This window comes from Amborella trichopoda, chromosome 10, assembly GCF_054954075.1.
Source record: "Amborella trichopoda isolate Santa Cruz 75 chromosome 10, AtrichopodaSantaCruz75HAP2 v2.0, whole genome shotgun sequence".
Lineage (NCBI taxonomy): Eukaryota > Viridiplantae > Streptophyta > Magnoliopsida > Amborellales > Amborellaceae > Amborella > Amborella trichopoda.
The window spans coordinates 30709136-30734676 of NC_142345.1; the positions used below are offsets into that span (position 1 = coordinate 30709136).

Genomic DNA, 25541 nt, shown 5'->3' on the forward strand with positions numbered 1-25541 from the left:
GGTGCTGGTAGGTAAACCATGTCTTTAGATAGGAGCAATTCCAGTACTTTTTCTAATGGGTCTTTGAGAGGAGTGAAATTACCCACTCTCATTTGGTTGTTATTTTGAGTGTTGACTCTAGGCCGACCCTTTTGGTTTTGATTCTGATTCCTTCGTTGAATGAAAAAACCTCGAGCCGGCCCGTTAATGGCAATTTCATTAACCTGGCCGGAAGGATTCCCCTTGTTGTTGTTATTGTTGTTTTTATTTATCTTGTTTTGAGGAGTGGTTATAGGTTTGTTCCCAAGTCTAGTGTTGAGAGGTGTTCCTCTGACCCTTTCGTGATGTGCCACCCGCTCAGTCAAGGAGTCGAAAGAGTAAGGGATAAGACCTTGGCTGAAGAATGTCCTATATTCAGAAGTGGCCTTTTCTAAGGCCATGGAGATCTTGGTCAGGTTTGTGAGTGGACATTCAATGGCCCGTATCACCACCTTGTGGAATCAATTGATGAAGTTTTCCAAGGATTCTCCTGGATTTTGTTTTGTTGCACTGAGTTCACCTAATGAGAGAGGCCTTGGTGTCAATCCACGAAAATGAGAAACAAATAAATTGAACATTTCATCTGGAGTGATGTACGGTTGATTACACATCATTCTTCGATGCCAGTTCAGAGCTTGGCCCGAAAACGTTTTCAAAAATATGGCCTTCAATTGATTTGGCCTATCTCACAAAGCTCGATCGAAGAGAAGGTAGGCGTTAACGTGGGTTTCTGAATCTCTCTTCCCGTCGAGCTTGTTTCGAATTTCTAGGATGACAAATCCGAAGGGAAGGTCCTCCATGCCTCCTAAGGTCACATGAACCCGGGCCTTTTGGGGTAAAACATCGTGAATGCCCAGTCTCATAAGCATGTCTTACATTGCTTTCATGATTCCTTTGTATTAGGCATTCAGTATGATGGTAGGTCCACTGACTGGTGGGTTCCCAAGTGTAGACTAATGAGTCAAGTCTTGGGATATGTATTGGACATATGGACCTGAGGTTAATGAGCCACAGTCATCAGGGTGGTTTGGTATACGTGGGCTTGAGGGATGTATTGTGCCATAGGTGTCGCAAACGGCTAAGGGAATTGTACGGTATGTTGGACCAGATGGATTGCAAGGACCGATTGAAGAATTGGTTGACTTGGTTGTCCTATAGCAATAAGTTGGTTTGGGACCGACACATGTGCTGGGGCTTGAATAATCTAGCCTCGGTCAACTAAATTTTGGAGGGCAGCTTAGATACCTACATCACCTAGGGGTCGGTTCAGGTCGATAACTTTTTTTCGTACAATGTTCAAGTTATCATGAGTTGTACTATGGTGGCTTGAGGCTAGGTTAGATCCCCTAGAACTAAGTGGGTCCTGGTTATTAGGGTTTTGAGGTTGTCGTGGCTCAAAAATTTCTTGATTTGAGTTAGGGAATGAGCATTTGACACTACATGAACCTTCTCCTTCACTCTATTCTTACTTTGGCCGTTGAAGGACGACCCCAGGTCGAACCCCTTGATCATTCAAAGTTTTTTGGGTTGAGCTAGCTTAAAAGCAACATATATTTCAGGATCTAGAACTGATCCATTAGAATCTTCCTCTAATTGAAGACTTGGGCACCAAAAAATGGACAAACCCGGGTTTTGGCCATAATCCCAAGGGATTGTGGCATACTGGTCCTTAGGTTTGGGAACGTTAGGTTTGGAGTCGGTAGTGGAGCAATCATCATAGTCGCCTTGGGTGGCCGACATGACGACTTCTCCTTATTTGAACTTAGTCTCAGAACATGATCTAGACTCGATGGACTAGGACCTGATCTAGACTTGGGCCTTGCTAGATTTGATAGCCTAGGTTGGGGCCTTGTGCTAAGGTGAGCCGAGTCTAATTCCAGCAGCAAACCCTAAACTAAGACCAAGGCTAAGGCTGGACCAGATGGACCTTGCTAGACTCGATAGGCTTCGGTTTAAACCCTGAGCTAAGACGAACATAGTCTAGTTCGAGAGGCAACTCTATACATTGATCTAGGCTAGGATCTAGATTGAGATCTAGACTAGATGGGTACGAGTCTTGGTTCGGACCAAGAGGGGGCTTAGGTTCGGACCTGGGCGTGAACCTGGTTTGCACCTGGGCGTGAACTTGGTTTGCACCTAAGCTAGGCTGAGCACAAGCCTGGGCTTTGACCTAGAAGGATTGGATATCAAAACGCGTGTTAACCCCGACTAGATCAAGGTTGCGTTTGGCACAAGCCCTTAGCTCAGACCATAAGGGGGACTAGGTTCGAACCTAGGTGTAAACCTGGTTCAGACTTGGGCTAGGCTGAGCACAAGCTTGGACCTGGACCCAGAAGGTTTCAAATTTAGACTGAATGTAGACCTGGACTAAGGTTTAGGTGAGATTTGGCGTGAGCCTTGGGCCTAGGTTCAGACTTGGGTATAACCTTGGTTCGGACATGGGCTAGACCGGGTACAAGCCTAGACTTAGACTCAGAAGGTTTCAACTCCGACCAAAAGTGGATCCGGGCTGAGATCTAAGACTAATCAATTGTAATAAGCAAACAAAACACTCGAATTTTTTCCCTAAACTGTGGATAGGCTAGGTTTGAGTAGGTCCCTAACTATAGAAATGTGGCTAGGTTTTTAAAATTACTATTGGAGAATGAGAAGGAGGACAAAAGTGCGGGACTTGTGCATGAAAGCAAAGACCGGACTTTTTGTACTTCCCCATAAAATGGTTTTTCCTGAAAATTCTATGATGAAAACTGTTTTGAAAAGAGATTTTAGCAAAAGATAACGAATATGATTCAAATTGGTGCGAAATATTTTTTTGAGGATTTTTTTTCTTCGTGCACGGGTCTAGCTCGAAATGCCAGGCGCCAAACTCTATAGTGCAAATCCAAATGATCTAAAGATGAGATTCGACCAGTTCTGAAAAATAAACTTATTTTTTTAAAAGTGATAGAGATTAGGACAATGGTCCCCTATCCAAAATCCAAAGCTTCTCTCTAGGACACTTCTCTCACTCATCATCTCTCTCTCTCTCTCTCTCTCTCTCTCAATGGAATGTATTTTACTTTCAATTGATATTTTATCCCAAAAAAAAATCTAAAAAATTCATAAAAAATAAGTAACTTTTAGGTCTCAACCCTAAGATTTCAAATCTTGCTTAGAACTTCTACAACTAATTACACACATATCTAGAACTTCCTAAGCTTCGAGCATATTATCAAACACACATACTTAGAACTTCTTTAATATTACTGCAGGTTGTTAAATACAGACACCTAGAGCTTCTTTGTCATTCCAGCAGGTTATCGAACACTGAAACTCAAAACTTCTTACCATAACTTCTTTCTTCCTGACAAAAAAGAACTTCCAATTTTTAGGGAACATTTACCTTCTAGTTATCAAACAGACCCTTAAAGAGAGAAAGTCACTCGATTACTTTCAAGGTGCTCTCTTTGGTATCGGTATAGCGATAGAAATATGAGGTTGATCGACAGTATTGCTCAGTGGGAAGAGCAAGCTTATAAGGGAAAATATGTGAGGTTGGTACTTATTTTTAGAGAAAAGTATTATCTGTTGCAACACAAACTTGTAATTTTCATTGTGAAGGTGGATTTCTATTTGCCAAAGCCGTAAACGTAATCCTACAGGACAAACCACACAAATTGCATGTCCTTATAGTGTGCTTTTTGTTTTTGTTTTATTTTTTGCACTCGATTTATATTTATATTCGCATATTTTCCATTTACACAACTATGTACCTGCTCTTAGGTGGGAGCCCAAAATTTGGGATTCCAAATTCCATAAGCGAGGGATTCCCGGGGACCCTACACAAGCCAACTTCCATTCATGACTATGCACGTGTGCATGTTGAGTGAGCGAGGGACAAAGTCAAATGGGAATTAGTTCCTTGTCAAGTTAGGAAAAAAGGAACCTCAAAAACACAGGAAAAGGTTGGTCGAACACCAGAATACCTTCATTTGATCATCTCGAATTCAATATGCAAGAAAAAAAAAAGGAAAAAAACAATTTCAAATCCTAAAAATAATTTATCTTGTACGACAGAATCTAAATTGTCCATTTTAATAATTCTTTGGTTATCTATAAATACGCTCAACCCATATTATTTTTAGAATTTATCACAATTAGAAATAAAAATAGAATGAAAATTTACGAATAGACTAGGTTTTAGTGCCGTTATAATGAAATGGCCCGAAAATGACTCGTTATTATCTGGAAGGGTGGATCCCCAATTTTTTTTTTTTTTTTAAGTTTGCCCCTGGTCCGATATTGTAAATATCACATCGTTTGGTAACCCCTATATTATCTAACATCATACCGCCTTTTGTTGATTTTGTTTTAGTAAACTAAACGGTCCGATGTTTGAATCATCGGACCGCATTCTATTATTTTTTTTTGGTGAACCATGTGTTCCGATGTTTGAAACATCGGACCACCTTCAGGTGATAGTGAACTAACTAGTCCGATGTTAGAATCGTCAGACCACATTCTACAGATTTTTTTTTTTGAACCATGTGGTCCAATGTATGAAACATCAGACTTCCTTTGTATTGATTTTTTTTGGTGAACCATGCGGTTTCATGTTTGAAACGTCAAACCGTTTTTTGTTGATTTTGTTTGAAATGAACTGAACGGTCAGATGTTAGAACCATCGGACCGCATGTTGTTGATTTTTTTTGGTGAACCAAACAATCGGATGTTTTCAACATATAAGTCTTAGAAGAAGTTTAGCGTTGCAGAACAAGGCATGACTTCACCCTGAATACAATGAAAACTCATGAATGCATCCCGATAGTTTCACAAATGCAAACAAACTCATCGGAGCTCATTTGTTTCTAAACAATGTTCCATTAACTAAAAGGATTTAATACATCAAACTGCATGAATGCAGATATGCATAGGCCCAAAAGCAAACACAAACAAATATTTCCTAGTTCTCAACATGCACCCATTCCAGGACCATTGCCTGGAGATAACAATTAGAATTTACCCAAAAGTCATTCTAGCCTTATCAAATGAATCCAATCCCACATAAAACAATCATCCAATCCCACATAAAACCATATATACAGCATATGATTAGTGACCAAATAAACTGGTAGAGAGACATACATATGTCTCTTAATGGGGAGAGAGAGAGGGGTTTACGGAGGTAAAGCGAGGGAAAGAAAAGGAAATTTTCAGAGAGAAAGAGGGGGAAGGAAATTTATAGAGAGAGAGAGCGAGAGGGAAAAGAAATTTACAGAGAGAGAAGATTGGGGCAGGAAATTCACAGAGAGAGAGAGAGCGAGAGGGGCAGGAAAATTACGCCAAGAGAGAGTGAGACCTAGAGGCAAAGGGCCTTTGGAGAGAAAAAGGTTGGCCAAACTTGGGGGGTTTTGGGCTAAAGAGCAGACGGAGGATAAACTTAAATAAAAAATAGGGGATTCATCATTACAAGTAATAACGATCTATTTTTAGGTCATTTCGTTATAACAGGACTAAAAGCCGGTACATAAATTTCCCAAAATAGAATCATCTTATAAATTCCCAACAAACTAAACAGAAAGGATTTAGATGTGCCCTAAGTATTTGTTAACCTACAAAGTGATATACACATAGAAAACAAGCTTAATCCCCGAATCAGTTTTCCTTGTGCGAAACAAGGTCGTACTGCATTATTGCTTTAAACCCTCTGGAACGCAAACATGTGACAAGCAGTCTCTCTTGTAGGGGCTATTTCAAATATAGGTAAGTGTCCAATAAGTCAAAGGCTAGGCACAATATCAAATATAGGTGGTTGTTACATTTTGGCTCTGCTTTAATAAATATCAGTGCCTACTTTTCTTCGTACTTGTGTCTTGCTCTATCTATGCCAGAAGGTTCTATTTTTACCAACTTCTTTTCGTTTTGTGTCTAATGAATAACAAAACTACAACTAAGTGGACCCTCACACCAAGAAATTGAAGCTTAGAGGATCTCTCTCTCATTTATCAAGACAACAGTATGTCTACCAATATGAACCAAGTGAAAAAAATTTCTCAATAATGTCATTTAGATTGCTCTTCAATAATGTCAAGGTGCATGCCAGGAAAGCTGTTGGGCCCTTGTGCTCTTCTACTTTATCCGATATTGACATCACCAATGACGAACATTGGCTTTGCCAAGTTATCCACACCCACATGTTATGTGACTTTTACTGAAATTTCCTGGTCACAAAGGAACAAGTGCACTGAGATAGTGCCCAAAAAATACAGGGATGGTGTAGGTTTTATGAAACAAAATATCCTTATATCACCATGGATGCATGCATGCATGCATGCACGTCAGTTAATGCACAAATTGTCTAGTTCCTCTTAACGAACCCACCCTTCACTGATGCATGCATGAAAGCTTTTAATATAGGACCCGGTTTCTATGCGACCAAGCCCGCATAGGTAGAAATGTGGGGCTATTAATAAATCTATTTTTAAGATAGATATTTGGGCTTAATTTTTAAGTACATGTAATCTCTAACATTGAGGTCGTGAATATGAAAAAATAAATAAAATTTAAAAACTAAAACCAATAATTCTAATAAGAAAACATTTGAACTGTTAGTTTCTGTTGTTTTTAAATGGAACACCTACTTGAATCCTGTTGTTTTTAAATGGAACACCTACTTGAATCCATATTTAAGATGGATGCTTTACACTTTGTTTTTTACGTATAGTGCATGTGGGTATTATCCATATTAAATGTGGGTTTTATCTTAATATGGAATGGCCAACTCAATGCGCAGAGAAACTATTTGAGTCTAGAGCAACACATTCGTAAGGTAGGGAAATTTGGTTGTGATAATAGCCGAGGAAAAAGAAGAGCGATTTATGCATGGATCTTAAAAAAAACATTTACAATACGAAATGTTTCATTTATATTTATTGGTGAAAATTACAAAGAATATGTCAACCTATGATATTTTAATTTTTCCAGAATTATCTTTTGGTTCGAGGATCCTCGGACCAAATTTCAAGGTTTTTTTTTTAGTTGTTTCGTTAGTTACCGTTTTAATTTTACGTTTTCTACTAACTAAAAAAATAAAAATTCAGTCTACAGATGGAATCCTCCATTCGAGAGGTAATTTTGAAAAAAAAAATTAAGGTTGACCGATCTATGTAATTTTCACCATAAATCGAGTATTTTTGTATTTTAGAAAAAAAATTTAAAGTCCGTATGTAAATCACTCAAACTCAAAAACAAATGTAAGATTGGGATTTGGGTCGAGAGAAGAGTTTTGGAGTTTAGAACTAGTGGTTGTACGAACTGAGAGAATAAAATAAAATATATGGATTTTTTTCCGACAATAGTGACCACAGGCAGAAAATAAAATATATGGATTTTCTGCCGACAATAGTGAACCACAGGCAGAAAATAAAATATATGGATTTTTTGCCGACAATAGTGAACCACAGGCAGATCTTCGAAGCCAAATATCATTAAAACCCCACTTTTAAGTTTTGCTAAAAAGGCGTCAGTAATTTTACGCATCTTTTGTGGCTAGTTTGGAAATTTTTACTTTTACTTATTATTCGTAAAATAATTTTGGATTACAATTCTAGAAAATTTAGATTGGGTGGAAGATCAATAACTTTTTAGTTGGGGGAAAAGATGGGATTAGCCCACTAACTCATATGAACATATAAGCCCAACGTCCCAGATTGATTCTGAGCAGATCTGACGATTACGGATGTCCAGTAGTGTTTGGATTGTAGTTTTTTTTTCTACAAATTTAAATCACTATAAATTTTAAACATGTGTTCATAAAAAATAATTGAATATTGGAAAAATATCAAAAAAATATTTTACATGAAATAAATTGACCAAAATACCCCCAAAAATTTTTTGGGGGTATTTTGGTCATTTTGTTCTTCACGAATAATTTTTTATATATTTTTATTAGGTGCGCCTTAATGAGAAGAACACACAGCTAAAATTTTAAGTGATTTGGAGTTGTAGAAAAAAAAACTAAAATTTAAATACTATCGGACATCCGTAATCATCAGATCGGCCGAGAATCAATTTGAAACATTGGACTCATATGTTCATATAAACTACTGGACTAATATCATCTTTTCCCTTTAGTTGGGTAAATATAATATTTTTTTTGTCTCTATTCTTCCCCACTGGGATTTTTTTGGATTTGTGTCTTATTGTCTCTATCTTTCCTTATTGGGATTTGTTTGGATTTATGTCTATAAATTACTTAGGCTATAACTGGCTTGGTGATTAAAAAAAAAAATGGTGTAACTAGATGTCAATCCCGGGATTTGTTCAGATTTGGGTTTCTTACTTAGACAGGAGTATCATTAGCTTGGTGAACAAGTAAGACCTAAATTGAATCACAATCTTTGTTTATAAAATTTAGGGTGTCCTAAGTGTGACTTTTTACAGGATTAGTGAGATGCACCTCCTTTGTAAGTCCTATAAAACAGTTATATAAATAACATAAAATTGATAGCTATAATTTAAAAAATAATATAGTGAATGAGAATATGGCTATGCTCACTTCGAACAATGTTAGACGTATGCCTAGTGAAATGAGTAAATTATGTATGTGATATTTAAATATAACAAATAAAATGTAACACGTTAAATTGAGTAACACGAAGAGAGCATCAGTGCGAACATAATTATTTAAAATATACCCATATTTATTAGTCAAGAAATAAATTAATTAGTGAAGAGTCACAACAGATGATAGGTTGTAATCATAGAAAGAGATAGTCACCATATAGTGTACCCATCTATCATTCATAATTAATTAGTGAAGAGTCACAATAAATGATAGGTTATAATCATAAGTAATGAGTGAAGAGTCATTATTGTGAGTCCAAGAATTCTAAGGAGGTGTCTTTTGAGTAAGGGAACAAAATTATATATCTCTGTACCCTACAATCTCTCTATAGTTATATTTGTTAATGTTCTAATACAATATAATATGCATTATCATCATCATCATCATCATCATCTAATTATAAAATTGTAGCTATATAATATACTTATAGTATTTAATTAGGATTCTACTTATTTGTGCAATTATTATGATATTCATTAGAATATTACAATTGTATTATTAGTATCATTAATGGTATCTATAGCAATCACAATTTTTAATTTTATTTAATTACTAATACAAATAATTATTATATTCAAAATTATTAATTATAACAATTTAAACAATTATAAGTAGAGTAGGATGGAGCACCCTCAAATATGCATCCTCTCATTGTACCTTTTCACTTATAAGTAATCAGTGAAGAGTCATGATATATATGGAGAGTCACTATGGATCAAAATTATTAATTATAACAATTTAAACAATTATAAGTAGAGTAGGATGGAGCACCACTCAAATATGCATCCTCTCATTATACCTTTTCAGTTATAAGTAGTTAGTGAAGAGTCATGATATATATGGAGAGTCATTATGGATGAAATGTTGTATCCTTTATGTAATTAGGGAAGAGCCACCATAAAAGGGGTACCCATATGTAACTCATAATTAATTAGTGAAAAGCTATATTTCATAAAAATAGCTAAGAGTCATGATAGAAATGAATGAAAGGCTGTAACCATAAATAATTAGTGGAGGATCAGTATTTTGGATCCCAGATTTTCATGGTGATTTCTTTTGAGTATGTCCTATTAGAAAAGAGCCTACACTAAGCTCAATATAGGGCCATGGCCCAAACGACTATCGAAGTTGTTTGGTTTTAATGGTTGCTCCATGGGTGTTACTGCTACCACTCCCACACCATTTTATTGTAATAATAAGAAGAGGATCATCAATATTTTAAAGAATGCAGAGTTCATAGATGCACCAACTCAGTTTGTACAATTTCTCTTTCATAGATTACCTGGTCTGAGCAGCTCGTCGACGTCTTCAACACGAGTATAAATATATGGTAACATATATATGCTACATAATATTTTTGATCCTTTGCGGCATCTAGATACTAGGAAGGTGATTCATCCTGTACATTTCTTTGTAACAACCTGTACAATCTGTATAGGGTTTTGTAACCCTACAAAATTAAAGGCTTAACACAAATTTTTCATAGTCTGAAATGTGGATATTTTTCTCGCTGTACTTTCTTTTCAGACAGGTTTTTCAGGTTTCCATTTGCTTTATATCGTAAATCGTCAACTTTTTTCATCCTAAATGGAATTTGCAATGATATGTTTATAGAATCGCCATCTTTAGAAAGTTTGGCAAGAAAACTAATTGGATTATTAATTACAAGAGAATGAAAATTGTCTAGAGATCTATAAGAAACCTGCTAAATTTAGGTTCTACTTATTTAAAACAAATTCAGAGATGGAGTAAGAGCGTATACAAGTGGACATTGTGTTTGGCTTTATGAGAATTACGGCTTTCATCATGCCCGGCCCGAAGCCCGATAAAAGGTTATGATGATAGTGATGATGATGAATTAGATGTCAAATTGAATAGCTAAAAGTTTGTTACGAAGTTCGAGATTTTTTATTTTTTTTAAAAACCTTTAAATATAGTCAATAACATATCACAACCACTTAATTTTGAAATCTGAAGGACAATAATGATTCGGACCTCCTTGAGCTATCCCTATTTTAGGCTATTAGCTCCCAAGGGTTGCAGGGTACATTAATAATGATGCATACACATGAAATTCAAACAATTGATCAAATGCCCACACACCTATTTTTAGGTAAAACTTTATCTAACTCATAAATGATGTGAACACGTCAATTGTATTCATTGACCATGCCAAGCTTTGGATTGCACTCAAGCCTCATATTTATCAAATGCATTATTGTACGTACCGAACAACACGTTTTAGATACCTATCTCTTATATTGTTGTTGTTGGATTTGATGCTATCCCAAATCACCCACATAAAAAAATCTCATATTTTGTAGGATTGAGATGTTTTTATATTTTGTAGGATTGAAATATTGCCATATTTTGTGAGATTGAGATTTATATTCATAAGTTTCATAAAAGAAATAGAAATCTAAAAAGATTAGGACTCGTGGATTTATCTCTAGGTCTTTTGAGATATATGTAATACAAAGTTTCCTATTTAATATGAATTCTTAATTATATATATGGGATGAAAGTGTAGAGAATTTGTTTACCCAATTTGGGTCACCATATGGGAATGGTGATTCATCTAGAGAGAGTGGGAGGTAGAGCTGCATAAGATGCGATTTCCTCACAGAGAATAAAGTTTCTTTTGGACAAAAATATTGGGATAGTGCATCTTTTAGACTCCCAAAGATTGAGAGGCTTGTTTGTTTCTTGTAGATAAGCGGTTCCCATAGAGATTTTGAGTTGTTTCCTTTTTAGTTAGAGAGAAAGTAAGTTTCTCGTTGCTCTCGTATCTCTATCTGGTATTGTTGGTAATGGTTGCCGGAAGTAAAGAGAAGAAATGGAGAGTTGTTTTAGATGGTTTGCTTGGCTTGGGGTTTTTTGTCAAGGTTTGTTCCAAAATCTTTGATGTAACTTTCATTAGTATATTGGATTTCAATTTGTCCTGCCCGTAGATGTAGCCTTTTAGGGTGAACCATATAAATCATTGTGTTCTTATTGTAAGTGTTTCATGGTTTATTTTTCATGCTGCATTTGCCAAATATTGACCCATCGGGTTTATTGCTTTCGCATGTACAACAAGTGGTATCAGAGCGAGGTTGAACCAAGTAGCCCGGTTTAGGGTTTTCAGTAAGGCAATAAAGGTTTCTACGCAAGTTTCGAGGTAGAGAAATTTGATGAATATCATTGCTTTTCAGCAAGAATGATGAAGAAATTTTATTTGGTAGAAGATGAAGAATCCATGAAGCTATCTAATACATGTTGGCATGGTGAGCAGGTGATTTTGATACCAAGGTAGAGATTGTTAGATTTGAGGCTATCCAAAATCACCCCACATAAGGAAATCTCATACTTTTGGAGTATTGATTGAGATTGATCTATATTATGTGAGATTGAGATATTCCCATATTTGGGATATTCTCATATTTTGTGGGATTGAGCTATTGCCTTATTACTTAGGATTGAGATTGATATTAATAAGTTTCCTAAGGAAAATAGAAATCCAAAAAGATTACGACTCTTAAATTTATCTCATGGTCTTTTGAGTTATATGTTATATCAATAGGAATTTTCTTTTTTTGGGTAGATTCCTAATTATATTTATGGGATGAAAGTGCAGAGATTTCGGTGTGCCCAATTTGGATCACCATAGGGGAATGGTGATTCCCCTAGAGAGATAGGGAGGTAGAGCCTCATGTGCATAAGATACGATTTCCTCCTAAAGAATAGAGCTTCCTTTGGACAGAAACATTATGATGGTGCCTCTTTTAGACTCCCGAAGATTGAGATGCTTATTTCTTGTAGAGTAGCGGATCCCATTAAGATTTTTGGGTGGTTTCCTTTTTAGTGAGATAAAGTCTTGTTTGCTCTGAAATTTCTCTTCCTTGACAATGGTCTAGTTATTTAATAGAGATGAGAGATCGGCAGTGGTGCCATTTGGGAGAGCAGGTTTAAAAGGGTTTGCTCGACTGTGTTTTTGTTAAGGTTTGTTTCAAAATCTTTGGCGTAACTTTCATTGGTATAGTGGATTTATGTTTGTCGTGGTCGTAGATATAACCCTCTTGGGTGAACCACGTAAATCTTTGTGTTCTTGTTGGATGTGTTTCATGCTTTATTTCTTATACTTTATTTGTCAAATATTAACCCATCGAGTTTACAACAAGTGGTATTAGAGCACAACACTTGTATAATATTACGGGCAATGATTTCATGCAATGGTGGTAAAATAGTATAATACAACCACACTTCCTAGAAATCATGTTGTTTGGTATTTGTATGACCCAAAATTTACACACACACTCTCTTCATCTCAATAATAAATCTAAAAAAAATAAAAGTTTGATTTGAACCCTAGATATGGTCAAAATGAGTCCCCCTCCAACAACAAATCTAGACTATTCATTTGGTGAATTTCAATATCTTAGCCTTTACAAACTCAAAATCATTTTTTTCTTCTTTAAAATTGTTCATCTAATGATAATAAACTTATCTAAAAAAATTAGAAAAGAAAAAAATCCTTCTAAGGCCTAGGTCTAAGCATCTTATCAAAATGGACAGTCTATGTTTACTTAGGCTAAAAAAATATTTTCCAGGTTGTGCTTTCAAAATTTTATTTTTTGTGATTGTTCATTAGAATGAAAAGAGTGTATATTTTAAAATTTGGATCAAATATTGTTTTTGAAGATTGTTGCATTATACTATGATACAACCATTGCATGAGATTACTACCCTAATATTACATGTTGAATTTTTTTTGGTGAACCCTTCATATATTGTAGAAGTAGCATCTCTAAATTTTGTATGGCGAACTAGTTGTAGTATCAAAAACTTTATGATGGCTTGAAAATCAATTTTCATCCACCTTCAAATATTGAAAATACAGTGTCCAAATAGCCTGTTACAAATCTATTATTTTGAGAACTTGAGATTATTATTTTTTCATATCAATAGATCTTGAGGTCAAGATGATGAATTAGACGGTTTTCCATCATTTGAAAGCTCTCTTCTAGAAGATTTTTAAAATGCACCTTACTTCAATAGTATAAAGTGAACACCTTATATGAACTTCTTCCTTAAAGATATAGTAATAGAGAAATTTTTGTCTCGTAGGACCAAATCATAGATTTAGTCCCATGATTAAAATACCATGCCGGGAGAATTAGTTTGATCCAAAATTTTTGGATCATCCTTCACTAATGTGAACCTAAAAAGAATATTCTTGATTTGCATTACAGCAAAATTCTCCAATCAATTCTAGCAGTATTCATTTGATGGATGATCACATATAGGGTTTCAAGAGTTCATAGTAGTTTTTCTTTTGTGCTTCATCTTAAAAGTGATCACAAGTAGGGATGGCAAATGGGCCGGCCTTGTATAGGCCCCTGTCCCCATGGGACCAACCGAGGCCTGGCTCGGCATGGACCACTAGACTAAAGAGGCCCTCTCCAAAATAAAATAGGATTTCTCTTGGCCACCATTGTTGAGGTTCTCGAACCCCAACAAATTTTGGATCCAAAATCCAAATCTGAAAATACATTTTGATACAAAATAAAAAATTATAGAAATTTTTGGTTCAAAAACCAAAATCCATCTCTAAGATGATTTTTGTAGAAAGGACTGTCTAACCCTATTTTCAAGAAGGAATATTCGTTTTCTCTCTCATCTCATATCTCGTGTAGTCCTTCCCATGACTTATCTAATCTCACTTTGACTCCTGTACTTGTAATTAACAGGGTTCTACACTTCTAGATGTGATTTTAATTGGGAAGGGACCTAACTTCTTGGAACAATTTCCATTTGTGGTTAATATCTACCATGTAAATGGAGGTTTTGGATTTTATATGGCCTCTCACAGTGTAGTAAGTTGTAGTGTAGTGGCTCTAGGAACCAATATTACTGCTGTTTTCTTAAGGATATAGAAGGGCCCATCACATGAGTTTGGCCCAATTAAGACCACCACCCAACTGCACCACTTGGATATGTAATGCATTAAATGTACATTGTCCCACCCCCTTCCACTATTAGGTGTGGCAACAGGTCGGATCGGGTCGGACCAGACCGGACCCAAACGTGATAAGACCTGAACAGAAAAATAATAAAAAATATAAAATTAAATACTATGTTAAATACACACATGTATTATTTAAAGGGTGCGGTTTGTATAGGGCCTACGCTCTAAACAATCAAATTAGGGCTTACCTTCAAATATTGTCAAAAAATGTGCTTTCAATGCTAAAAATCTTTATGATTGTCTTAAAATATATTTTCATCTTTATTTATAAATTTTAAAGCTTCAAAAATAGTGTAGCTTGACAGATCTATGAAATCTTGAAAATTGACGATTCAAAAATGCATTACAAAATACCCTATTTCCAAAACTTGAAATCTATTTTTTTTCTCATGTCCATGCAGTTTGATGTCGAGGTTATCAATTTGAGGATATTTGGGTATCAAAACAACCTCTTCTAGTGAAATTTGTGAGGTAGGCTCTAATTTGATTGTTTAGAGCCTCGGATCTATATAAACTTTTCCCTTATTTAAATATTATAACCAAAATATATAATCATATTTATTTAAATATTTTATATTTAGATACTATGAATAATAACACTATTCGGGTTTGGTACGGATCGGTACCACATGAACCCAGACCCAAAGAGTGTTCTCGTCCAATATTTGGACCAAGACCTGATCCGTGGGTTCCAAATTTTGGACCCATACCAGGACCCATGTTGGGCCCAGGTCCATTCCAGCCCCTATCCATAAGCTTCAATGGATAAGCACGGCTCCTTGCCCTTGTGATCTCTCTCGCTCTCTCTCTCAAGTCTCAACGCACCCTCCATCCTCTCCCACTCCTATAAATAGGGGTGATTCTAGGTGATATTCTCATCCTTCTCTTTTATCAAGTGCTTCTTGCTCATTGAAAATGGCTTCTAAGACTCTTTTCATCCTATTCACACTCTTGATTGCCTTCCTCCTCACCTCTTCTGAGGTTTGTGCTAAGGCGGTCAATGAAAATAAGCCAGAGAAGAAAGAAGTTGACGATGGTAAGTGGTGTCATTGCATTTACAAACACTTTAGTTGTGTATATGCAATGTTTTCCAATAACTTTTGCATAGCTAGTTAGATATGGAAATGCATTAGATGATGACTGTGAAGGTTTCACATCCTTTACTCAAAGTCCACAAACACAAAATGTGAATGTCTTTGTTTGGAAGAACTACGCCTTCCAGCCGTCCGCTGCGATATCAGACGGCTGGGGCGACGTGAAGTTTCCTACAGAAGATTAACAATGCTTAGTTGTATAGGTAAATACATTGACTCACCATGAATGCTATATAAGAACTCCTGAAATAATTGTTAAATTTCTTTTTAAATTTTGCCATTATTTTTCTGACCATTTGAAGATTTGTGCATGCTGTAGCGGCCTAACTATTCTTCTTTGTATCATTCCGAGTTCATCGGATGTCTGGGATTGCATCACTAAATCAAATATTAGCAATTAAATGAGGGATAATTATACATTATGTTCATAAAAACACGCCATAATTGTTCACGATGAAGATTTTTCAATGACTCCAAAAATCTTATTCTCATTTTTTTCTCGCTAAAAAATGACCAGTCACGCATGTTTCACTGTTGCAGAGGAAGTTGTAGATACGGAAGCTGCACAAACAGAGCAATACGGTGGTGGATACGGCCCCGGCTATGGTGGGCGCGGTGGTGGAGGCTATGGTGGGCGTGGTGGTGGATACGGCGGTGGTGGAGGCTATGGTGGGCGTGGTGGTGGATACGGCGGTGGGCCTGGCTATGGTGGGCGTGGTGGTGGATACGGCGGCGGGCGTGGTGGTGGATATGGCGGCGGAGGGCGTGGTGGTGGTGGATGCGGCTACAGACGCCAATGCTGTGGCTATAGGGGGTGCTATTGTTGCTCCCAAGCTGAGTTCGACGCCCTCGCCAAAGCACAAGTGACCACTGTGGCCAAGCCCCATAACTAGACTTTCAGTCTAATTACAAGTCATGTACTTATTATACAGTATCTGCAGTGAATAAAGGGCACTTTGAGCTTGCCCTACCTTAAGGTTATCTATGCATAACCTTGTGCTATGTGGATTTTATATGTAGCCCTTTTGTGAATGGTTTATAAGTATCTTACCTTGTGTCATTGATGATATGAGTCTGATGTTATTTTTCTTTTTCCTTTTTCTTTTTTTTTTTGTTATTGCCTATTTATTTTCTGGTTGGAAAAGAGGTATTGCTTTAGTCATGATAAGTAGAGAAAAGTAGTATTTCTTTTGGTTAAATACTTATATTTGGTCTCATATTTTGGATAAAGTTGAGTAGCAACTAGCTAATGGCTTCAGTTTATCAGTTTAAGAAATGATATCATTTCAAACTGGAAATTTTTTGTTCATTTGTATCTAATTTATGCTATAATAAAATAACTGGATTTTTCAATTATTTCAACAAATGTCATATTTTATAACAAAAATGTTGATAATGAATATTCTTCATTATATTCATTCCTTAAATTGTGAATATTCTTTGTTTCAAAATCACTAACGAAAATTTAAGATCAGATATTTCAATTTTAAGAAAGGAGTTTGCCGTCTCACTTTATCTTTAGTTTTGACTTTTGAAAAACAGAATCTAGGAAATTGCTCGAGATAAACAATTATGTACTTAATATGCTTAGAGATAGAGATTGAAAATAGAGATTGAAAAGAAGAATATGATGATCTGTGATTTCTTAAGAGCCAGTTAGGATGTTAAATATAAAGAACCTTCACATTGAAAAAGTTGTAAGCTTGATTGAAATATCTTCTTGCTTTATTTTATTATGTACTAGATTTTTTGGATGTCTTTAAAAATATTAGAAGCAGATTTTATTCATTAATTGTCCTTATTGAACTTCACTCCTTAATAAAAGGGTGCAGTTTGTATTGAGCCTAAGCTCTAAACAATCAAATTAGAGCCTACCCTCAAATAGTATCGAGAAATGTGGTTTCAATACCGGAAATCTTTGTGATAGCCTTAATATATTTATAAAGTTTTAAACTTTAAAAATAGTGTCGATCAATAGATCTTTGAAAACTTGAAAATCTTGAAAATTAACGGTCAAAAAATGCGTAATAAAATACACTAATTCCAAAATTGTTTAGATCCTTTATATAAACGTTTCCCTTAATAAAAGTTTCTACCAACCTTGCTAACTTTTTTATGTACGGGTCTGTCAAAGAAATGTTATAGAAAAGAAATGTAGTTATTCACAATGCATAGAAAAATGGGAAAATAAAGACATATGATTGTAAATAAGGATTTTATCACAAAGAAAAGTATAATGGGATTGAGATTGTTTACCTTTTGTACAAAGTGGCCACAATTAATCCTAACCATTGAATGTGAAATTGGGAGGCTGCATTACGCCATTGACAAAATTCAAAGTTCAAAAGAAATCTTCTTATTATAATACCAGCTTCGTAGCTTCAAATTCAATTTCAAGTTAAAAAACAAAAAAAACAAAGAGAAATCCTATACATTTAATATAACAAGAGTCAAAACCCAATCCATAGTTAACATTCCCAAAGTATAAAATCATTGACGAAATTTTACCCTATATCATCATATTGACTAAAAGTAAGTTATAAAATATCACATCCAAAATTATTGGTAATTTGATTGTTAGCCACACAATTGTACTACGGTAAATAGAATTATAAGTAATTATGCCCTTTTGTTTTGGCGATCATAGTCATCCCAAAGTGTATTAGCAATGCATTCTTGCTACTCCATGTTATCTCTCTATCGGTCTGATGATCTACACTACCACACCGAATTGATTTGAAATTATTTTTCTTCAATTGGTTTAAATTAATGATCCTTAACATCCTCGTTGTAGAGCCAGCCATTGCAACTTATTACAATTCAAATATGATCATATAAAGTGCAAACAACAATGACTCCTCCGACTTGTTTATAAACAACAATAACTCCTTGCCTACAAAGGCTTTAGAGAAAAGGAAACCAAGAGTCATGGACTCATAGAACACTTCTCTAATCTTTGAGAGTTTGCAATAGCAATCATTTTGTTTCTCTACGAAGCTTTGGAACTTTATAGGGAGAGAAATAGAAGAAATAAATCATTTTCTCGCAGACAACCAATTTGGTTCCATATTTTTTTCTTCACCTACCATGTAGGAAATAGAAGAAAAAAAATGTGGAACCACATCGGTTGTTTGTTTGCAAGAAGGAACTCCAGTAGTTTTCGTTTGCAGTCTCGTACAAACCCTTTACAAAGGGCGTGCTCTGCCCTTCAAAAATCTCAAGCGTGTTTTGCCCTCCAAATCTCTATCAAAATTTGACTTGCAAAATTTCTGCAAAGCCGCAAACTTGCAAAGAAACAACCTTTTGTGCAAATCAAATATCTGTGCAAGCTTCTTATGATGCGGTGAGCGTGGAAGAACATACGATCTTCATATTGCAGCAATTTTCAAAGTAAATCTCAGTTTGCACCAATTTGAAACCGGCCCTTTGCTGCAGCATCTAGTCTTTCTAAACTGGGGAAATCTTTAACTTAAATTAAGTAATCTCTAAGTTTGTTTCTCTAAAATGGGGATTAGAATTTCGATTCAAACATTGTAATGCAACCAAATTGGAAAGACGAACATGAGATACGGCCTACTACTCAAGGTAATTTTACTGCGCACATATCCTATACTAATTGTCAATCCTATGTCATTGGCCAATGGGACTATGGTACCAGTTTGTGGAGTAGGAAATATTAGCCTTTTTTCTAAAGACAAGCCATTTGAAGTTTTATATATGGTTGCAGTTGGCATATGGATGCATTCGTAGCTGTAGAGGCAAGGTGCACCTTCAAATTTATCATAGTATATAACTTTGATGTAAAATGTTCTTAGGATTATTTCAAAATCTATTTTTATATCTAATTATAAAATTTTAAACTTCAAAAATGGTTAAAATCAAGTAGATCTATAAACATATGAAAATCCTGAAAATGGATGGTGTAGATAATATGTTGTAAAATGCACTATTTCTGATACTCAAAATCTTTTATTTTTCATGATTATATATCTCGATGTCGCGATGATCACTCAAAGGGTTTTTCAACTTTAAAACTACCTTTTTTCGATGGATTTATGAGGTGCATCCGTAGTTCTACATTATAAGGTTGCATCCTTATATAAACTTTTTCGTTTATATATTCCTTCTTCCATTCGAATCCTTTGTCAGTTAGTCAAATCACAAAAGCCTATAAATTCTTGGCTGTTTTTTCTACTGACAACGTTGTTTTTGAAGATCGGGTATCTAGGAAGAAGATTGGTGAGGGCAACCAATCACATGAGTTGTACCTATTGGATCAAACCTTAAAAAAAAAAAAAAAATCAGGAAAAGTGCAATTCGAGGACAATACATGGTATTGCAGATTGGGACACCCCTCTGATAGAATTATGAAACAAGTGGTCTCTAGTATCGATACATCATTTGCATCTTGTGAGTATGTCGGTATGCAAAACAAACCAGATTTTCATTTCCAAATTCTGATAAAATCAGCAAAAATGACTTTGATACTATTCATTCAGACTTATGGGGAATGCTCCAGTTGATTCCTTTTCTGATTTTGGACATGTGATTTCTTTTATCAACGATAGAACTCGTTATGTTAAGATTTATTTACTGAAGTTCAAGAGTAATGCATTCATTGCCTTTAAGGAATTTCATGCCATGGTCAACAATCAATTTGATGCTAAGGTGAAAATTTTCAGAACTGATAATGGTACTGCATATACTAATAGACTTTTTTCTTCATATTTGATTGATCATGGGATCATTCACTAGATGTCATGTGTAGAGACTCCTTAGCAAAATGGAATTGCTAAGAGAAAAAACAGGAACCTTCTTGAAGGAACACATGCTTTACTATTCCAAATGAATGTTCCAAAATCATATGGGCCTGAGGGTATACTTACTGCTTGTCATATGATAAATCGACTGCCGACTAGAATCTTGGATAACAAAAGCGCCTATGAAGTGTTGCATGGTTGTTCTCCTATTGTTCATCATTTAAAGATATTTGGTTGTGAATGCTTTGTGCACTGATCAGAAAATCATAGAGACAAACTTTCTAAGTGATCCATTAAATGTATATTCATAGGATATTCACATACCCAAAGGAGTTAAAAAATGCTATGAACTAAAAACTAGGGGAATGTATGTTTTACGAAATATGTTGAATTCAATGAACATACATCTTATTTTCAAACTGATAAGCATCAAGGGGAGAATAGCAAAACAACCACTATCCATAATCACCCAAAAATAAGTGATCACAATTCTAGAGTCAAAAATCATTAAGAACACCACACCTAATCAAGAAATACTTCAACTTATACCGAAAGAATCCATTCTTGAAACCCTAGAAAACTTCAATGAGGAGGAAAACTTAAATGAACATCAAGAGAAAATTCTTCCTCGTGACTTCCAGCCAGGATGATATGGTCATATTACTCAACCTCCCTCTAGTTTAAAGGATTATTATACTTATTATGCCAAGAAAAACAATCACAAAATACGTTATCGAATTGAAAAACAGATGGATTTTAAGAAATTATCTCCTGAGTATAGTACATTTTTTACCAAAATTTCCTCAATTAAAGAACTTATTAGTGTCGAGGAAGCTAATTCTCATGCAATATGGAGAACTGCTATGAAAGAGGAATTTGTTGCTTTAAAAAAAAATCATACTTGAGATGTTGTTACTCTTCCTAAAGAGAAAAAACCTGTTGGCTGCAAGTGGGTCTATAAAACGAAATACAAAAGTGATGAAACTATTGAGAGATACAAGGCGAGACTTGTTGCAAAGGGATTCACCCAAATCTATGGTATTGACTACAATGAAACATTTGCTCATATGGTCAAAATGAATACTATGAAGGTTTTATGTTCTATTGCTGCCAACAATGACTAGCCTTTATATTAACTAGATATTAAAAATGCTTTCTTACACGGAGATTTGGAAGAAGAAGTTTACATGAAACTTCCTCTTGGTCATCCTCAAAAAGGTAACAAAACTTTAGCTTGCAGGCTCAATGAAATAATCTATGGGCTTAAACAGTCTCCCAGGACCTGGTTTGCAAAGTTAAGTCAAGCTCTCCTTGATATAGGGTTTTCTCAGAGTATTGTTGATTCATCGATGTTTGTAAAAATAAAGCAATCTGGGATTGTTATTGTCCTTATCTATGCTGTTGACATTGTTATAATAGGAAGCGATTCAAATGGTATAACAAAATTGAAAGATTACCTTCATACGAAGTTTGATATTAAAGATTTGGGAAAACTCAAATATTTTATTGTAATTGAGGTTTTTACTCTCACAAAGGAATTTTTATTTCCCAAAGGAAATATGTGTTAGACCTTTTGCATGAAACTGGCAAGATAGGGTGTATTAATACTCCAATTGAGACAAATTATAAAGCCAACATACACTCAGGCAAAGCTTTGGAAAATATTGGGATGTTCCAATGTTTGGTTAATCGACTTATATATAGACCAGATATTGCTTTTGATATTAGTATGGTAAGTCAATTCATGCATTCTCCAAAAACTGCTCATCTTGAAGTTGTCAATCGAATTTTAAGGTACCTTAAGTCATCTCCTGGAAAAGGAATTTTAATGAAGAGAATGGTCATACAAATATTATTGCATTTTCTGATGCTGATTGGGCAGGTAGACCAACACATAGAAGACCGACCACAGGGTATTGTACATTTGAGGGGGTAACCTTGTAACTTGAAAAAGTAAGAAACAATTAGTGGTTGCTTGATCTAGTGCAGAGGCCGAATACATAGCCATCGCAACTACAACCTGCGAATTAATTTGGCTAAAATTTCTTCTCAAAGATATGGGTTTCATCCAATAGTTATGAATTGCGACAACCAAGTTTCTATACATATTGCATCAAAAACGGCATTTCATGAACAGACTAACCACATAGAAACAGATTGTCATTGTGAGAGAGAAAGTTCAAGCCAAAAAAATTACTACTCCATTTGTTCAAAGCAAAAATCAATTGGCTGATATCCTTTCAAAGGCCAGAAGCAAAGTACAGTTTCAAGAAACATTAAGCAAGTTGGGCTGGATAGATATCAGTGCACCAACTTGAGGGGGAGTACAGAAATGATATTCCAATATGGTACATGGATGATATGGTTATCCATATCCCATAGTTTTTAGTGATTGAATATAAGGAATATCTTGGTGATAAGTTAGTGATATAATCAAGAGATAGTTGGGGAATCGTTTTTTATTTTGTTGTAATCTTGTAAAGTTCTATTTAATACTGGGTGAATGAAATAATGGGTGCAAGTGAATAGGCCTTCAACCATGGATGTAGGTCAAAAAGACCGAACCATGTAAAGCTGTATTTTCTTCTTCTTCTCTTCTTGCATCTTCCCAATTTTTTCTTTTTAGTATCATGTGTAATATAAATTTGATAGACTTACCATTCCTATTTAGATTATTTTACATGGAGAATTATAGCGGTAGAGTTCTACTACCTCAAGAAATTTCACATTCTACGTAATAGTCCCATTCGCCGATAAATTTACTCCAACAACAATTTCTACCTATCAGAAAAAATCCAATCATAACGAACTTATTTATGTCTTGAATCCTATAGGATCAAATAGAAAGAATTTATATCCTTACCAACTTCTATTGTTACTGTGTGTGAGGGACAGTGTTGAAGGTTATAGCAGCAGGAAGCCAGTTGCGATAGGGATATTTCTAATCCAAATAGAGAAGAACAGCAAAAAAAGTCACAGAGAACTAAGTTGCCTTTCTCACCCCACCTCGATTCTAGGACGGGATGAAAACCATTGTACGAGCTACCAATACATTAACAAAGATGATGGGTTAAAAATATATTGGTCTTTCTCTCTCTATCAACGGCTAGCAATAGATCGGCCTGCTCTAATACCATGTTGAAGTTGCAATAGACAAAATAAGGAGGTGAGAAAATAGATCAAGACAACTTATACGTGGCTCAACAATGGTGCAAACATCCGTGGAGGATAAATTAGTGTTTCATTCATAGGACTACTTTGGTTTATCAGAGATATATAGGGTTACAACTCTTACTTTTTAGGAAGCAAATCTCATTACAATTGTAATCCCACAAAATAGGAAACTCTCAATATAAGAAAATCAATATCTTGTAATCCATAAGATAGAAAACTTAATATCCTACTGCTATAACTTCAAGAGAGAGAGATTATATAGAATCGTCTTTTTCCACATGAATTTAATAAAAAAAAAAAAAAAGGACTGCACTTTTATTTAACACTTCTCTATGACATTAAAATAAAGATAACACATAGTAATGTACCTACATAGGCTCTGGTTTCATGGCTTGAACATTTAGGAACAGTAAAAGGAGCCTCAAACCATTTCTTCGTGTTTTAGAATACAAGTATGAAACTCTCGGTCCTCAAAATAGAGTACTTATTGTGCTCAAGAAAGAGATGATTCACAGAAAAAGGTGTTCAGGTTTAAAATAGGTATGTAACCACTCTTGAATTCTCGTGTTTTATGATTGTTTGCGTTTCTGTTTTATTATGAGCGGTCCTCGAGTCCAAAAGGAACATAAAAGGAAAAAGTTAAAGAAAAAGAGGGACAAAGACAGAAACAAAGCACAAATTTTCTCATTAAAAGCAATGTTAGGAAACATCCACACCACCCAAAAAAAGAATTGCAACATTAAATTGTATATTTATAATGACCTAAATAGAATATCTCTCTCAAATGGATCATACAAAAAAGGTCAATTCAATAATTCAGAAAAATAAAAAAATTATATTATAGAGATTACAAAAAAACTCATGACTAAACTTTCTTTACATTCTTCCCCACCCACTTTTTTTATCACGACTTTTAACCCAAAATTAATTTTATAGCAAAGACCCCCGAAGTAAAAAAGTAATATTTTGGAGGACAAAAATACGCTTGCTGGACCGAGAGGCACTACTTCCGGACTGCTTGGTCTATGTGCCGGACCGCATTTACAATATGTGGGACCACTTGGTCTATGTGTTGGACAGCCACAATTCAATGCCGGACAACAAGGGTATTTTCATCCTCCAAACTATGACTTTTTAACTTAGAGGAGTCTTTGTTGTAAAAGTTAGTTCTAGGGAAAAAGTTGCGATAAAAAATGTTGGGTCAGGAGAAAATGTAAAGAAAATGGGGATTTTTGTAATTTTTCCTATATTATATGACTCTCAACTCTTGACCTTAAACAAAATCGCCAACAAAATCAGCTAGTCATAACCTAAAACCCAAACCAAAACCCTAAGAATAACGGAAAACTTATTGCAGAGATGTTGAAAAATCGTTTCGGAGGAAAGGGGCAAAAAGATATTACAAATAAAGAAAAATAGAAGCTTGAATCTTTCTTGTTTTCGAGCACATAGGAGTACTATCTCAAGATGATATCTGCCTCTCTTCGATATTGCAATAGGTGTGCATAATATAGAAAGGCCTCTTTTTATGTTTGAAGGGCAACTCGTCCATATTGGTCAAAAAAAATAAAAAATAAATAAATAAATAGGGGCAACTTGTCCATAGGATACAGAAAAATAGAAAGGTCTATTTTTATGCTTCAAAATTCTATGTACCAGAGCTTAAAGGCCGCATTAGAAACTAGAGCCTTGTGTTTTTTAGAGAGAGAGAAAAACAAGTAAAGAGAGAGATGAGTTTTTGGTTATGCTCTCTAGAATTTTGCAAAGAATGGTGTAAGAAAAAAGTGTGTTCGTAGTCATTTTCGTATGGAAAAAAAGGACCATTTTTTATAGAGCTCTTATATGCTGCCCTGCCCATTTATTGTAGGAATGGTTACATACAC

The 25541-nt window shown here is 35.1% G+C and overlaps 1 protein-coding gene across 1 annotated transcript; it reads left to right on the plus strand.

Annotated features, from left to right (window-relative positions):
- The first annotated feature begins 15537 nt into the window (after positions 1 to 15537).
- LOC18421369 (uncharacterized) lies at positions 15538 to 16791 on the plus strand. The gene is made up of 2 exons (XM_006826184.4): positions 15538 to 15666; positions 16265 to 16791. The coding sequence occupies exons 1-2, from the start codon at positions 15546 to 15548 to the stop codon at positions 16615 to 16617; spliced, it is 474 nt and encodes a 157-aa protein (XP_006826247.1). The 5' UTR covers positions 15538 to 15545; the 3' UTR covers positions 16618 to 16791.
- Positions 16792 to 25541: the final 8750 nt, after the last annotated feature.